The 17,197-nt window shown below is 16.3% G+C and overlaps 6 protein-coding genes across 6 annotated transcripts; 2 read left to right on the top strand and 4 right to left on the bottom strand.

The window, feature by feature from the left end:
• Nucleotides 1-282: 282 nt before the first annotated feature.
• PGAL8A_00466100 (mitochondrial ribosomal protein L3 precursor, putative) lies at nucleotides 283-1,284 on the bottom strand (the record flags this gene model as incomplete). The annotated part of the gene is made up of 1 exon (XM_028673430.1): nucleotides 283-1,284. The coding sequence occupies one exon, from the start codon at nucleotides 1,282-1,284 to the stop codon at nucleotides 283-285; it is 1,002 nt and encodes a 333-aa protein (XP_028529883.1).
• Nucleotides 1,285-1,959: 675 nt separating this feature from the next.
• On the bottom strand, nucleotides 1,960-2,906 carry UBC12 (NEDD8-conjugating enzyme UBC12, putative; the record flags this gene model as incomplete). The annotated part of the gene is made up of 4 exons (XM_028673429.1): nucleotides 1,960-2,064; nucleotides 2,168-2,284; nucleotides 2,394-2,578; nucleotides 2,852-2,906. 4 exons carry the CDS (start codon nucleotides 2,904-2,906, stop codon nucleotides 1,960-1,962), a joined length of 462 nt encoding a protein of 153 aa, XP_028529882.1.
• Nucleotides 2,907-3,346: 440 nt separating this feature from the next.
• Nucleotides 3,347-6,976, top strand: PGAL8A_00465900 (conserved Plasmodium protein, unknown function; the record flags this gene model as incomplete). Its single annotated transcript, XM_028673428.1, has 1 exon — nucleotides 3,347-6,976. The coding sequence occupies one exon, from the start codon at nucleotides 3,347-3,349 to the stop codon at nucleotides 6,974-6,976; it is 3,630 nt and encodes a 1,209-aa protein (XP_028529881.1).
• Nucleotides 6,977-7,594: 618 nt separating this feature from the next.
• Nucleotides 7,595-11,013, bottom strand: PGAL8A_00465800 (kinesin-13, putative; the record flags this gene model as incomplete). The annotated part of the gene is made up of 2 exons (XM_028673427.1): nucleotides 7,595-10,699; nucleotides 10,978-11,013. 2 exons carry the CDS (start codon nucleotides 11,011-11,013, stop codon nucleotides 7,595-7,597), a joined length of 3,141 nt encoding a protein of 1,046 aa, XP_028529880.1.
• Nucleotides 11,014-12,526: 1,513 nt separating this feature from the next.
• Nucleotides 12,527-13,663, top strand: PGAL8A_00465700 (conserved Plasmodium protein, unknown function; the record flags this gene model as incomplete). The annotated part of the gene is made up of 1 exon (XM_028673426.1): nucleotides 12,527-13,663. The coding sequence occupies one exon, from the start codon at nucleotides 12,527-12,529 to the stop codon at nucleotides 13,661-13,663; it is 1,137 nt and encodes a 378-aa protein (XP_028529879.1).
• PGAL8A_00465600 (conserved Plasmodium protein, unknown function) lies at nucleotides 13,648-16,462 on the bottom strand (the record flags this gene model as incomplete). The annotated part of the gene is made up of 6 exons (XM_028673425.1): nucleotides 13,648-13,717; nucleotides 13,890-13,947; nucleotides 14,079-14,112; nucleotides 14,246-14,319; nucleotides 14,404-14,459; nucleotides 14,667-16,462. 6 exons carry the CDS (start codon nucleotides 16,460-16,462, stop codon nucleotides 13,648-13,650), a joined length of 2,088 nt encoding a protein of 695 aa, XP_028529878.1.
• Nucleotides 16,463-17,197: the final 735 nt, after the last annotated feature.

Raw genomic sequence — 17,197 nt, 5'->3', positions numbered from 1 at the left:
AAAAAAAAAAAACAAAAAAAAAAAAAAAAAAAAAAATGCAATTTAAATATTAAATAAAAAATTTTTCAAAAATAAATAAAAAAAAAAAAAAAGTTTAATAAAAAAGTGAATATTTTAGAGATGTTCAGAATTTATAAAAAAAATAAATATATATATATGAAAATGTAAAAAATTAATAGAATATAAAAAAGGAAAAAAGAAAAAAAAAGTTAAAAGAATAGAAAAATATATAAAAAATACAATTCTAAATATTTTTAAAAAAGTTTAATCCAACATATATTATTATTTATTAGTAGGTTCATATAATGGTATTTCATTATATAGAAACGGATCTTCTATACTGTGTGGCATATCAATGACATTCTTATATTTTTTATTTTTCTTATAAATAAAAGTTGGATAATATAAAAAAATTTTATTTTTAAATTTGTTGAATGATCTTCCCTTAGCATCTGATATTTTTATAACTTTATTTTTATATCCTCCAATGGGGCCTTTAATAAATAGTAAGTTTTTTAAACTATTAATTCTAAACAATTTGTTATTACTGCATTTAACTAAATTTTTATCTCCTATATGAGTATTCATTTTCTTATTTCGAAAAACAATGTTAATAGTTTTACCCATTGAAACACTACCTAAACTTCTGTGAGCTTTGCTCTCAGTACCGTGTGATTTATTTTTGCCACTAAAATTCCATCTCTTCATAGCTCCACAGAATCCTTTATTTTTTATACTGGAACTAATAAAAAGATTTTGTCCAGGAGAAAAATGTCTAGCAGAAAATCTATGTTGAACTGGTAGAAAACAATCACTAGTACATTTAAATTCTTTTATTTTATGAATAAAACCTAATTTTCTTTTAATATAATTACCAATATTATTTTTACTTTGTTTTATTACATTCATATTACCTATACCTATTTCTAATGCTTCATAACCATTTCTACTTATATTTTTTTGATTCAATACAAAACAATTATTTATTTTAACAACAGTTACTGCATGTTTTACTCCCCACACATCCCAAATGCTCATACATCCAACTTTATATCCTAAAAGACCTGTTCTTCTGCTATTCCATAATGGATATACTTTTTCTATTTGATCATCTTCCTTTTTTTCTTCATATTCTATTTCCTCTTCGTTTTCTATTTTGTAATTATATTTTTCATTTAATAATTGTAATCTTCTTATCCATTTTGATGAATAAAATGTCCTCTTCTCTTTTATTATAAAAAATAAAGAAAAAATAAAATCTTTTTTTCTTAAGTAATTATTCATAATGAAGCAACACAAAAAAAAAAAAAAAATATACGTGAAAATTTTTTACATCATGTAAGTGCTATATATAATATATTTTCTTTTAAAAAAATCAATTTTATAATTTTTTTTTTTTTTTTATAATTTATCTATAGAAAATTATTTATCTCTTCATTAAAAATCACATAATATTTTCATTAAATTTTAATGTATTATTATAAGGAATATATTAATTTTAACTATAATCTATACAATTAGTATCCTCTTTATTTGTTTTACATATTTATTTATTTTTTTTTTTTTTAAATTTTTATCTTCTATATATTCACATTGTTTTATAGAACAATTATATCAATTAAACATACATATATTTTGTGAAAAGTATATATAATATTTAAAAAATAGCTTAAATATTTTTGAAACTTCATACAAATTCAAAAAAAAAAAAAATTAAATTAAATTTTTATATTTTAAAAATATGATTTAAAAAATTACACAAATAATATTTTCAATTTCAAAAGTAGAGTAATGTATTTTGTTTTATTTCTTTCTAAATTCAATTAATATTTAACAAAAAAAAAAAAAAAATTTATTCACAATAGGGAATAAAAAAGAATATGTATATATTAAAAAAAAAAATTATGAAATATTAATATTTAGAAAAAAAAAAAAAAAAAAATAATATTAATATAAAAACTATTTTTTTTGATAAATGGAGTTATTTATTTCCTGAAATTTCACTATATCATTTTTATATATATCAGCTGCTACTTGATTAAAAGGGTCATCTGTTGAAGGTTCCTTAAAAAAATAATATTATAAAAGTTTTATTTATATATATATATATATGTGAATAAAAATAAAATTGTTTTTATTAAAATATTATATCATTATATCATTATACATTTAATAAAAGTAATAAACCCAATATTAACATTTGTAAATTAATAATAGGATTCCAATCTAGTTTTAAAACATTTAAACATACATTTCCTTTTTCATCAATATTTGGATGGAATATCTAAAAGTTTCTCAAGAATATAAGTATATGTAATTACAAATTTTTTTATACTTTTATAGTTTTTTATTTTTATTTGTTTATATATATATATATATATATATGTAATTACTTTGTTTAGACATATAATTTTTGGTGGATTAATAGGATAGCTATCCTTAAATTTTACCAGAAATTTAAAATTTTTGTTTTTAAAATAACCTTCTTTAGGTGTAATTGAAATACCAACTTCTCTTAAATTATTCTCATCAATTAAAAATAATTCTACACCTTCCATTTCATCTAAATCCATTATTTCTTTCGTTAAAAAAAAAAAAAAAAAAAAAAAGATCATATAATTTTTTAGCATTATTTATAGAGAATTTATATGAATTAATATTATGGTAAATTTTCATTTGTACATTAATATTTCTTTTTTTATTAGTGTAATATAATTATGTATAAGATTGCAATTATTTCATATATATTTATATATGAATTTTATATACATAGAACCACTTATATAAATTTTACTACTGTTTTTTTTTTAAGAATGTTCTAACTTTAAAAATTATTATTATAAAGTTATACCTTTTTGAAGTATTAATTCAAATGGTTTTAATTTTTTTATACTTTCATTATTCATTCTGTAGTCAAGAGTTTTTCAAAAAAAAAATTTTAGTTAATTAAAATATAAAATTCAAATAATTAAATTTTATAGAAAAAAAAATATATTTAAATCTGTATTTTTTACTCGGAATTAGATGTTGCTTAAATTTTTTTCTTTTTTTTGATTTAATAAAATAAATTACCTGTTATTCTAAAAATGTAGAAGATATTTTAAAAATAATTTTTTTTTCATAAACGTATATATTAATAAAAAAAAAAAAAAAAATTAGATTATGTTAAATCTAAATAAATTATTTGTGCACTTAAAATTATTACAAATAAAACATAAGATATATATATATATATATTCATAAAAATAAGTTTGAAATTTGAATTAAGTTTTTATTGTTATTTTTATTTTTTTTTTTTTTTTTGTTCTTAATTTTCTTTATTTAATATTTATTAAAAATAAATAATATGAAAAAAAAAAAAAATTATATATTTCTTTCCAATTTATTAAAGGAGAATATAAAAAGAAAAAATATAAAAAATTTCGTAACATTAAAGAGAAATTATAATCAAAACAATTTTGAAATATTAAAGTATCACGATAATATATGCAATATAAACATATTATTTCATGAAAATTTTAAAATTTTAAAAGATCTAGATATTTTACTAAAAACAAGAAGAAGTACATTTAAAAATATTAACAGGTGTAATATAAAATATTTTTTTTTATATTTAAAATTTGATAAAAAATGTAAAGATCATTTTTTTGATAAAACATCACCAACCAATGGAATACACATTCAAATATTGACAAAATTGAATTACCTACTTATTTTAAAGAATATAATAAAAAATGATACTACTCTAAATAGACATATTAAATATATTTACTTAAATTATATTTTTCCAAATAAAAAATATAATACAGTAGTAACTTTTAATGAAGATTTATTAACAAGTAATATTTCTATGCATAAACATTTTAATTATTCTAAAAATGATAATAATAATAATAATAATATTGAAGTGACCTTATCTAGTAATTTCAATAATGATATATTAGGAATTGTTGATATAGAAGAAAATCGCATAGAAAAAGCAAATATTGAAAATAACTGCATTATTAATACACATATATTTGACAGTGGTAATATAAGACATAATAATGATTTAAAAGATTTTAAATTGGAAAATTTTTGTAAATTACTTAAGAATGAATATAAGATAGTAATATATAGTAACATAAATAATAAACACATAAAACATATATATTTAGATGAATTAGATAATAATATAGATACTCAAATTAATTACATATATATGTTTGATAATAAACTTTTTGATAAAAACTTATTATTACAGATATATACGTTTTATGAACATTTTATGGAATATATAAAAAGAAAAAATGAATTTTTATTTTTTCTAGATAGAATAAGCGAAAAAATATTACATAAAATGAATTTAATAGATTTAGTTTACATTTTTCACATTCATATAAAACAAAACTACTACAATCATCTATTTTTATTTATTTTAATTAATAAATTGGAAAATTACTTATATACAATAATAAATATAAATAATATAGAAAAAAAACAAATTTACAATAATATAAAATACAATCAAAAATCATTAATTGTGTTTTTTCATTCATTAACGAATTATTATATTTATTTAAATAGTGTTGAAAATAATAGAAACAAAGATAAGTTAATAAGGATAAAGGATATGATATATAATAAATTTTCTTTATACTTTTTAAATTACTTGGTGAATAATTATAAATTATTTAAAACTCTTGATATTATATTATTTTATTCGTCTTATTTAAAATTGGATATAAAAAGTAATACACTTAAAACTATATTATTTGATTATATAAATTACAAAAATTATCTTTTAATTCAGAATGATAATAATAATATTAGTAGTAGTAATAATAATATTAGTAGTAGTAATAATAATAATAATATTAGTAGTAATAATAATAATAATAATAATAATAATAATAATAATACTAATATTACTAATATACAGGTGTATTCTTCTTTTTTGAATATTTTTTCAAAATTTTTTACACAATTTAATTTTGATAATAAGGAATATAAAAAAATAATAAAAATATTATTAATTTTATTTGAAAATTATTTTATTATTATAGAAAAATTGTTTATTAAAAAATATTATGTTAATATAGAGCATAATGAAATTGAAAAAAATAATACTTTTAATTATAATGACAAATTAGACGAAAAAGACAAAAAAAACTTAAATAAAGAAAATAATTTAAATAAAGAAAATAATTTAAATAAAGAAAATCTCCATTTAAATTTAGAATACAATTTTAATGAAAGTAATATTTCTAATGTACAATTAGATAAAAGTATAAATTATTTTACCTTCATTAATGTATTAAAAAAAACTCAAATAAATGAAAGTCCATTTACATATGAAAATGATAAATATCGTAATATATATGATTTAGATAATATTAATAATAATATAAAGTATATTGTTAATTCTTTAAATTCCATATATAAAATAATGAACCATTTGATTGAAACTTTTAACTTAAATGAATTTAGCAACCAATTTAACAAAATACACTTATATAATTTTGTTAACAAAGTTATATACAATAAATATATAAATTATAATATGGATTATTTAAAAAAAATAAGCAAATATTTATATATTAATTTATATTCTTCTACAGATATAAATATTAATCGTTTATTTATTGGAAATTATATTCTTAACTTCATTTTATGTGATTTCGTAAATTCATTTGTAAACAATATTATACTAAAATTAAGTTTAAATTATGATGACCTAATAATAAAAAAGCTTAATGAAAATTTTTTTTTTTCTCAAATTGTATCCAATTCATTGGGAGCAATTCAAAATTTAAAAATTTTAAGGTATGACATATTTTTTAATATTTCATATTTAATTAAAAAAAATGTATTTGATTTTGATTTAATTCATTTAGCAAATATTATACATTCATATGCATCCTTAAAAATAAGAGATATAGAGTTAATTGAGTTTCTTTTAAATAAATTAATAGAGAAAATAGAATTCGAAAAACATATTAATGATCAAAGTCTAAGTAATATTACTATTTCATTATTAAAATTAGATTATTATAATGAAAAATTCAATGAAATTATTTTTAATAATTATAAAAACATAAAATCGTTGCAATCACTGATAAATATTACATTTTATATTTGTTATTATAATATGATATACAAATTTATGAGTAAAAATTATTTGAATTATTTTTTTGAAAATATAAATATACATAATATAAATGACTTAAATGTAGAAAGTAAGACACAGTTAAAATTAATATCAATTTTAGTACTATATATGCATTACAATTATTGTATAAAAAATATAAGGAACTTATTTAAGATATATATGGATAATATACAAAAATTAAAAATGAAAATATTGGAAAAAGAGCTTATTAAACCATCAGATATGGCTTTTTTTAAATATACTTTTAAAAAAGTTTATAATTTTATTTATGCATTTAAAAAGAAAAACATAGTCAAGAACTTTAGCACTTTAAATAAATCGTATTATAAAAAAAATATGTCTTTCAACAAATATATTAGAACTCTTAATAATAATATATTATATAATAAATTTTTAAAGAAAAACCAAAAAATAACACCATTTTATAAATATGCAAATGATACATATATATTTAATAATAATACTACGAATAATACAAATAGTAATTATTTTATTAATAGGGATATGAATAATAATTGTAATTTAGAAAAACAAAAAATGAAAAATTTTAATTTTACAAATTTAAATGATTCTCTAAATTTATTTGATGTATTTAGTTATAAGTTTATAAATAATGACAATAATAAGAATATTCATTTAATAAATGAGGAAAATTATTTATATCTTAATTTTATTGCAGTTTTTCCATTTACGGGAAAACCTATATATTCTACTTCTAATTTACATAATGAAGTTTATGAAGTTATAACATCATTAAGTTTAAATAGGAAAATAATAAAAGAATTATCACACTATCCATATTATGTTGATATAGTTCTCATATAACTTTTAATATTTTTATAAATGAATTCTATTCATGCTTTTTTTTTTTTTTTTTTTTTTTTTTTTTTTTCTCATTTTATAATTTTAAGGATAATCTTTAATAAATTTTTTTATGTAAACCTTTTTAAGAATAAATAATTAATTAATTTTATTGTCTATTCTTTTAATTAGACCAAACTATAGTTTAAGTGATTCACTAAATAATATAAAATAAATAAGAAAAACGAAACAATTTTTTTTTATTTATTTCTTTTTTTAAATAGCTTAAAACAAAAAAAAAATTGTACATTTGCAAAAATCTTATTCTATATATTCAATGTTTTTTTTTTTTTTTTTTTTTGAATTTCCTTGTATACATTTTGTTAATATAAATTCTTTATATTTTAAATAATATAAAAATTCTTTTTTTTCTTAATAATTAAAAAAAAAAAAAAAAAAAAAAAAAACAAATATAAAAAATATTATGCAAAATTAACATCTCTAATAAATATTTAACAAAAAAAAAAAAAAAAAAATATTTAATAATTATTGTGATATATTTATATATTATTTTTTACTTTTGTTACATTTTTTTTTTTTTTCTTTGTTATTGTTACAAATTTTTTATTTTTTATTATAATATTATGATTTATTAATTTGTTGATTTATTTTATCAATGGTATTATTATCATTTTCATTTTTATTAGAATTAATATCCATACTATTTTTTACATCTTCTACATATTTTTTATTTAATGAAGGATTATTTTCATTATTATTAGGAATATTAAATAAAATAGAATTGGCTGACTTATTTTGATATTCTAATGTTAGATATTGATGCAATAATCTTAAATTTTCACTTTCACACCAAAATTGTCTTAACATAATTAAATTGATCATATCTTTTTCTAATCTACTATATGCATAAAAGTGAAATTGATCATCTGGATTATTACTACATATATGACACATAACCAAATCTTTTTTTAAATCACTTGTTTCGTTGCTTGTTTGAATATCTACATTTTTTTTAAATAAAAATAGAAGTTTGTTTAATATAACCTTTCTTTTTTCATATATTAACTGAACATATTTATCTAACTCTTCTAAACTCATAGTGTTAATGTCTTCATTAATATATTTTTTTATAACAGAATCTTTGTCTGCTTTGTATTTTGATAGCAAAATATTGTTTAATATATTTTGTGTATCTTCATATACGTTTGTAATATTTAAAGAATTTAAACAATTATTTAACATATTATTAATATTATTCTGAAATTGATTTAAATATTCATTGTTAGAAAAATTATTAATTTTATTTATGTTTTCATCATTATTTTTATCCATGTTTACGTTATTCATAAATTTTCCTTTTTCTTTTTCAATGCAATCATTTGTGCTTGGATTAAATACAGTGTTATAACCATAATTCTGATCAAAATTTAAATAATGATTTAAGATATTATTATTATCTATACATGTATTATTATTTATTATATTATTATTATTATTATTATTATTATTATTATTATTATTATTATTATTATTATTATTATTATTAAGATTGTAATTCATATTATATAAGGCATTGTTATATGCATAAGATTTAGAATTTATTGAATTAGTGTTCGATAAATTATTATTTAATTCATTATTGTTTTTTTCAAAATTAATATGATTTTCTTCATCATTATTATTAAAAATATTAGTTGTTTTTTCTGATATATTCTTTATATCATCATATAAATTTTTATTTAGTAAATTATAATCATAATTCATAACATTATTTATGTAAGTATCATTGTTATTTAAATACTGATTATTCAAAGAATTATTATTTGTGTTGAAAAAATTTTGATTATTATAAGTATTTAATTGATTACCATTATCTGCGTTATGAGAAATGGCATCAAAAAATATATTATCACTATTTTTATTATTTTCTTTTTCATTTATATTTCTTATATGCATGGATGAATGTGTGTTGTTATTATTGCTAATAGCTGTAGCTTTTTCAGTAATTGTATTATGAAAGTTATTCATATTATTTAATTTATTCTTTGAATTATCAGGATTATTGTTTTTTGAAAATGCCTTTTCTTTAAGTTGTTCATATTTAAAATTATGTAACTTATTTCCTGCACTATGTCTAACATTTATTTCATTTTTCATTTTGCTATTAGTAGTGTCACAACTACTTCTCGTTTTTATTTTATCGGATCTTTCATTTTTACAATTTAAAAATATATTTTTGTCATTATTATTAAGGTTACAATTCATTTCATCTATTGAAGAAAAATCAGATGTATCAGTAAAAGTATAATTCTGTTGTGCAATATTATGTTTTTTTGCTGTATTATCATAATATAAATTACTGTCATAATTTAAAAGGCTTTTTTTTTTCTTTTTTTTTATTTTATCCAAATCATTAATAGAACTAAACTTTCCATGAATAGAAAAATCTTTATTTTTGTCAATATTTTTAACTTTTAAAGTACTATTTTTTGCCTTTGTATCATTTAATTTAATACTAATTTTATTATTTTGTATAGAATTATTTGACTTAACTGTAACATTTTCTAAATTTACATTATTAAATTCAGTACTCTTAGAATCTAATATGCTTATTTTTTCATTATTACCATCTTCATCTTCATTATTGGTAGTTTTATTTTTGAAGTTTTTTACCCTTGATGAATATCGTAAAGTATTTAAAGTTTGTTCACAACAACTAATGGTTGGTGATATATTAGCAATCATAATGCTTTTAGATTTTCCTACAAAAATATCTCTTAAAACTTTTGTTAATTCGGAATCTCTGAATGGGATATGATTTTTATCTGAGTCCATTGCTCTTATGCATTCTTTTAATGCTAATAAGGATCTGTTAATATTTGCCCCATCCGTTTGTGTTTGCTTATTTTGTGAAACTGTATCTGCACCTCTTTCACTTCCTGCTAGATCTATAAAAGCAATTTTTCCTAATGAAATATTTTTATTTATATCTTTTAAATCAATATTTAATATTGCATGAGATCTTGATGATTCATCATTCTGAGAATTTACTCCAATTTTTCTTAATAATACCCCATCGATCATTTTTAAAATTAATTCATCTTTTGTTAATACTCTTAAAACTTTCAAATCTTTTACAACAACTTCTTTTTTTCCATTTTCCAAAGCGGCAACCATTTTTCTTTTTTGTAATAAATCATATAACTTACCGCAGTATATTTCATAAAATGATATAAATATACCTTTACTATTATCAGTGTCATATATTTTTAAAAAATTAAAAATATCTTCTGCTGCATATTGAAATATCCCTGGTGTGTCACTTTGACCATATGGTTGAGATCCCAGCATTGTGTAAGTTTTTCCACTACCTGTTTGACCATATGCAAAACATGAACATACACAATTATTTTCAAAAATGTCAACTAATAATGGTTTTATAGTATTTATATAAACCGTATAATTATCAACATTATCATTAAATACTTTATCAACTATGAATTCATGTCTTTCAATATATTTGGTCATATCAACCTTATATCGAGGTTCATCTATATATATAGTACAATTATCTTTAACAGTAATTATATCATTATCTTTTTTTCTTTTTTCTAATTCACTTATTGGTCTTTTTCTTACAACAACTTTTATTTTACTATTTACATTTTTAGCTCGATTTTTCAATTTATTTCCAAAATTCACACTTTTCTGAGGATAAGATTCGTTCTACATATAAAATAAAAATTTAATTTATTATTATATATATTTATGTATATTCATATATATATTTATATATATATATATATTTATGTAAATTCATATATATATTTATATAAATATATTTATGTAAATTCATATATATCTTTATATATATATTTATATATCTACCTACTCTTTAAGATAATACATATATTTATTAATCATTATTAGTACTCATAAATTTTTTTTTTTTTTAATTTTTACATATTTTTATACTTTATAATTTTATTTTTTTAATGTATTACTTTATTTTTAATAAAAGACTGTCTTTTCTGTTGCATCGTCTTTTTAAGCATGTTATATTATTTTATAAATCTCAAAAAAAATTTACTTTTATTTTATCATCAAATATGATATAATAAAAAATACATAAGCATAATTATTTTGTGATGATATATAATATTAAAAAATATAATATTTGTTTGGCATATATAATTCTTATAATTAAATAAGCAACACATATTTTAATTCTTTCAATTAACTTCAAGTATATATATTTATAAAGAAATATTTTATTGTATATATAAACAAGTAACAAAAAAAAAAAAAATATATTGTCATACTTTAAGAATGTTTTTATATATAATTAAAAAAAAAAAATAAAATAAATAAATACATATATATATATATATGTATAATTTTTTCTATATTTCTCTATATTCTTTTATTCATATGTTTTTTCGGGTGTTATGATAATTTTTGTTATTTGTTCTTTAGAATTAAATGTAATTAATTATAATAATAACTTTCCTTATACTGGAAATTAATATAAAAAAAATGTATTTGATTTAACACTTTATAATTAAACTTATTTCTTTCTTTTTCCTTTTTCCTTTTTCCTTTTTTTTTTTTTTTTTTTTTTCTTTTTGCACACTTAAAAGTATTTCAGAAAAACAAGTTTTTCTAATGAGTAAGTAATTATATTTTCTTAAAAATTAAAAATATTTCCTCATAAATTATAGCATTTTCAAAAATTATGTAAATATAAATATATATATGTATGTATGTATGTATTTATATTTGTGTATTATAAAATTTTATGCATGGCCGTAACTATTTAATTTAATTCTGTATTTCTTATTTTTTTTTTTTTCTAAACTGCTATTAAAAAGAAAAACTAAAAAAAAAAAAATTAAATAATTTCTTAAAAAAAAACTTCAAATATAAACATCAAAAAAGAAAATATTTTGATATCTGAAACACTCAAAAAAAAAAAATTTATTATATATATATATATATATATGTATATTATACAAATATTTTATTCTTATTTAATTAAAAAAATATTAAAAAGGTTGATAAAAGATTATTTTAAATTTATCAAGAATTTTTTTTTTCTGAACGACAAATTTTTAGGTCTCCCTTTTTATATATTTAGACTTATTAATAGATATAGACATACTTTAAAAATTAAAAGATGAAAATTTTTTTTAAATAATTTTTAATTTATTGTGAATTTTTTTATATTTTCAAAAAAAAAAAAAAATATTTCTTCTATACATTTAAATATTTTTTAAATTTTTCTGTAATGTAAAAAAAATAAACACATATAATTAAACTTATATGAATTAATCTTAAGCTTCCTTTGAAAAACAGAAGACAAATTTTTTTCTAGTAATTTATAAATAGTTTTTTATTTGTGTTTATGTATTTTTTTTTTTTTTTTGTCAATTTCTAAAATGTTTTCAAGTTTTTTACTTATTTTTCTTTATGATAATAATTGCACATAAATTGTGTATGTACATGCGTTATTTTTTATTTTTGATTTTTTTTTTTTTTTTTTTAGGAATTAATATGAATTTGGAATCATGTAATAAAATAAATTATTTAGACATTAATGATTATAAGAAATCTATTATAAATGTAGACTTAAAACATTATTTTAAAAATTATGGATATGAAAATTGTAAAGAATTAAAAGAAATTATTAGAAAGAATGCTAAAAAAATTAGAGAAATTATTTTTAGAAATTCATTAATTAAGAAAAATGATACTTGTGATAATACCAAATGTACAATAAAAAATAACATTTACAAAAATAAAGAAATAATAAATACTAATAATGAAAAAAATGAAATATTTAAAAATAAAATAATTTCAAAAAAAAAAAGCATATTATATAAGGATTATTTATATACTTTATTAATAAGGAATCTATATATTTTGTTTAGTTCATTAAATTTAGAAAAAAAAAAAGAAAAAAAGTTTGATTTTACTAAAGTATATACATATGAGTATAATTATAAAGAACTTACATTGAATAAAGTTATTGATCATCTAAAAAATTATGGGATAATTGATGTAAAATTAACAGATATTAAGAACTTCAAATTTTTTACTTATTGTAATAAGTTAAAAACAAATTTCAACGATAAAGAATCTAATTTTAATATATGTATATATATACCTACAAAAAAGGAAGTTGATATATTATTTATTATTGAGGCATTATATGATTATTTTTATTTTAATTTATATGTTCCTATAACTACAAAAAATAATGATTTAATATTTTTTCCATTTAATATAATTAATAATGTATTAGTGAAACATAATTTTAATATATTTGTTCCTTATCTATATATATACTTAAATACCCATAACAAAATTTCTTTTAATTTAAATAATTTAAACATAATAACAAATAAATTATTTAATTTTACATACAAAGAAAATGATACTATTTTTATCATTCCTCTAATTGCATATAATAATTATGGTTGTAGAATTGGTAGTGGAAAGGGATATTATGATAAAACATTAAAAAAAAATAAAAATATCACAAATTTACATAAAAAAGATATAAAAAATGAAATAAAAATTAGCGTTTCTTTTGAAGTTTTTCTATATGATATAGATTTTTATGAAACTACTGATATTATTTTGGATTATATAATAAATGAAAAAAACATTTATCACTTTCTATTTTGATTTTTTCTCTTTTTTTTTAAATACTTCTTTATTTCTTCATTATCCATTAAAATACTAATAAAAAAAAAAAAAAATACATATGTAAAAAATAAATTTTAAAAAAAAAAAAAAAAAATTTAAAATAATAAATAAATAATAAAAAGGTATGTAATTTTTAATTAAACTATTATAAGAACATAAGGAAAATATAAAGCAGCATGAACTTTTATTTATAAAGCGAATTTACCTTTCTTCAGATATGTCACATTTTAAGTTATTATTTTGTGAATCAAATTCTAGTAAATCTGTGAGAATAAATTAATTCAAGTAAAAAGTAAAATAAAATATAAAAAATTGCATAAAAATATATTAAGAAATAATAATAAAATATTAATATTTAAAACATTAAATATTCAAACTATCGCAAAGAAAATACCTGATTCATTAAAAACAAAATTATCATTAGAATTCTACAAAAAAAAGATAAATATATTATAAAAATATAAACGTATATATATATATATATATTAGATTAGACATAATGATAAAAAATAAAATAGAAAAAAAAAAAAAAAGAGTAAACTCTAAATCATAAACAATTACTTCTTTTATATGTGAAGATATTTCTTTTAATATTCTTTCTTTATTTTCTAAATCCTCTTCTAATTTTTTCGCTTCTTTAAAAAATAAAATTAGTATTAAATATAAAAATTATTTTTATAACAAAAATAACAAATATATATATTTAAATCAATTCAAACCTTTATTGTCTTCGAACTCATTTATTATAATTCTTTCATCCTTAAAACTTCCAACACTAACAATTAATAAAAAAAAAAAAATTATATATATATATAATAAAAAAATAATTATTAGACAAAATCAAAGTTAATAAAATAAACATTAGTAATATAAAAATTAACAAAAAAAAAAATAAAAAATAACAAACTTATATAAATAATAATTAACTACATAATGGTTATCTAAATAATAAAAAATATAAAATAAAATATATATTTTTTACTCATTTTTGTTAGAATATGATAGTAGTAAATTAAATATTGATAAATTCAAATTAAATGAATAAAATATTGATATAATTGTTAAAAGTTGATTAGAAGAATATTTATGCTTTAATTTATAAATATTTCTTAATAATGCTTCAATAAAAGGCAAATCATAATATTTGGAACAATTTAATGAATAAACTACACTATATAAATCTCTATAAGTACAATTTATAAATTCATTTGATAAAATATGATTTAACTTTTCAATATAAATTTTCTTAGAAAAAAAAAGAAGTTTAGAAATACTTATATATAATAAAACTTTATCCTTTTTACTTAATTTTTTACAATCATCAACAAATAATACATTTAAACAATTTTTTAAAATATTATTTTCTACATTTTCATCAATCCTAATTAAATGAAATTGTATAGATAATAAATGTATTAAATGAACTATATATGATGGAGATAAATAAAAAAAAAGCATTTTATTACTTTTACTAATATAAATAATTACTTCTTGAAAATAATGAAATAGTGTTCTACAAAAAATGTTAAAATGTAAACATTGAAACATATAATTACTAATAATATAAAATTTCCCCTGTAAATTATCATTTGCAAATTTATGTAGAACATTTTTTTTTAATTTATTTTGACACTTTTTAAGTATAGAAATTAAAGAATTATTAACAAAATATATTAAATAAATTATATCAGAATTTATACCATGTAATTTACTTATGTCATTATTCTCTTCTCCTTCATCTAGACCATTATTTGAAAATTTATTCTTTTCCTTTTTAAAAATAAAATCATTTATATTGTAATAATGGTAAAATTCTTTATCGTTATATAATAGATCTTTTTTTAATGTGGTGATACATTTATCATTAAAAACACCGTTACATATATTTGAAAAATTAGAAATTTCAAAATCATATTCATTCCTATTTAGCATTCTGATTTTATTGATATATTCAATATCGTATTCTATATCAAAACTTTTTTCTTTTTTTAATTTTGATATATGTATTATGGAGGTTAGGAGTTCAACATAATTGAATATGTTAAATACTGACATACGTTTTTTAATTTTATTTCTTATATATTTTAACATATATAAAACAAAATAATATAAAATATTTGTTTTAATTATAGTTTTACTATTTAAATATGATAAATTAAAAAAGTATGCTGAAATATTATTTATACATTTTTTATTTATTTTATTTTTAAAAAAAAATAATATATCATCAATTATTTCTTTGTCATCTAAATAATTTTTTCTGTTTTTTAAAATCGTACAAAAATAATTAAAAATAATTTTTTCATCCATGTGTTTAATATTTATATCTTTAATCAAATTGATTTTTTCAGCATATTTTTTAATATTTAAACAACTTAAATAAATTAATTTTTCTTTTACATTTAAAGTGCTTTCTCTATTTATAATTTTTTCAGCTATACTAGAAGATAAATTATTTAATTCACATCTGTCATCAAATCCTTTTTTTTCATGAATTTTACATAATGCATATAGCAACAACTTTTTATCTCTCTCAATAAATTTTAATAAATTTTTACTTGTGATATTTTCTTTGCTTAAATGTAAGTTAATTTTCTCTATTTTTTCATCATTTCTTATTCTGTTATTTTTTTTTAAATGTCTTGATACTTTTTTTATATTTAAAATTTTACGTTTATTTGCGATATTTTCATTTCTAAACCTATTAAAGTAGTAATTTTTTCTATAACAGTTGTAGTTACATTTTGAAAAAATTTTTGAATTATGAAAAATGTTCATATCTTTAAAATATATAACACTAAATATTAGTACATTTTAAATAATTCTTTTGTAGTTTTTTTTTTTTTTTTTTTTTTTTTACTGTAGCTTTATCAAATATTAATAGTAAGCAAAAAAAAAAGAAAATGAAACTTTTATCATTTATATACAGTTATTTCAAATGTTATCTTTGTAAAAGAAAAAATAAACTGTTATTTTTTTATTCAATAATTCTTCAAGGAATATTAAAAGATCTTTGTTAATAACATTAAAAATTTCGTAAGTGTATTAATCACCTTATTACAAAGTATTAAAATCTCATATGGATCCTATTTTTTCTCTTTTTTTTTTTTTTTTTTTTTTTTTTTTTTTTCATCTATAAATAAATTAGAAAAATGATTTACTTAAAGCAATTCAAAAAAAAAAAAAAAAAAAAAAAACTTTTTAATTTATATAACTATTGTGAATTTCAGAATATTTTTTGTTATAAACTTTTATGAAGAATATTTTCATGTGTCAAAATTTCCTAATTTTTTTAAAATAATTTATTTAATCTTTATACATTTTTTTTTTTTTTTTTTTTTCTTTTCGATATTTAAATAATACAATGATTTTTTCAATTTATAATTTCTCCACCTTTTTTAAGATTTGTATTTTTCAATTGAGATTTTTTTATATTATATAAACATTTTAATTTATATATTTTTTTAAATATAAATTCCTGCATAAATATTCTTTATTTTTTTGTGTTTATTA

Source organism: Plasmodium gallinaceum (assembly GCF_900005855.1).
Source record: "Plasmodium gallinaceum strain 8A genome assembly, contig: PGAL8A_v1_130, whole genome shotgun sequence".
In the NCBI taxonomy this organism is placed as follows: Eukaryota; Apicomplexa; class Aconoidasida; order Haemosporida; family Plasmodiidae; genus Plasmodium; species Plasmodium gallinaceum.
Note: the sequence above shows the minus strand (reverse complement) of the source record. Positions and strands in the feature narration are given on the sequence as shown.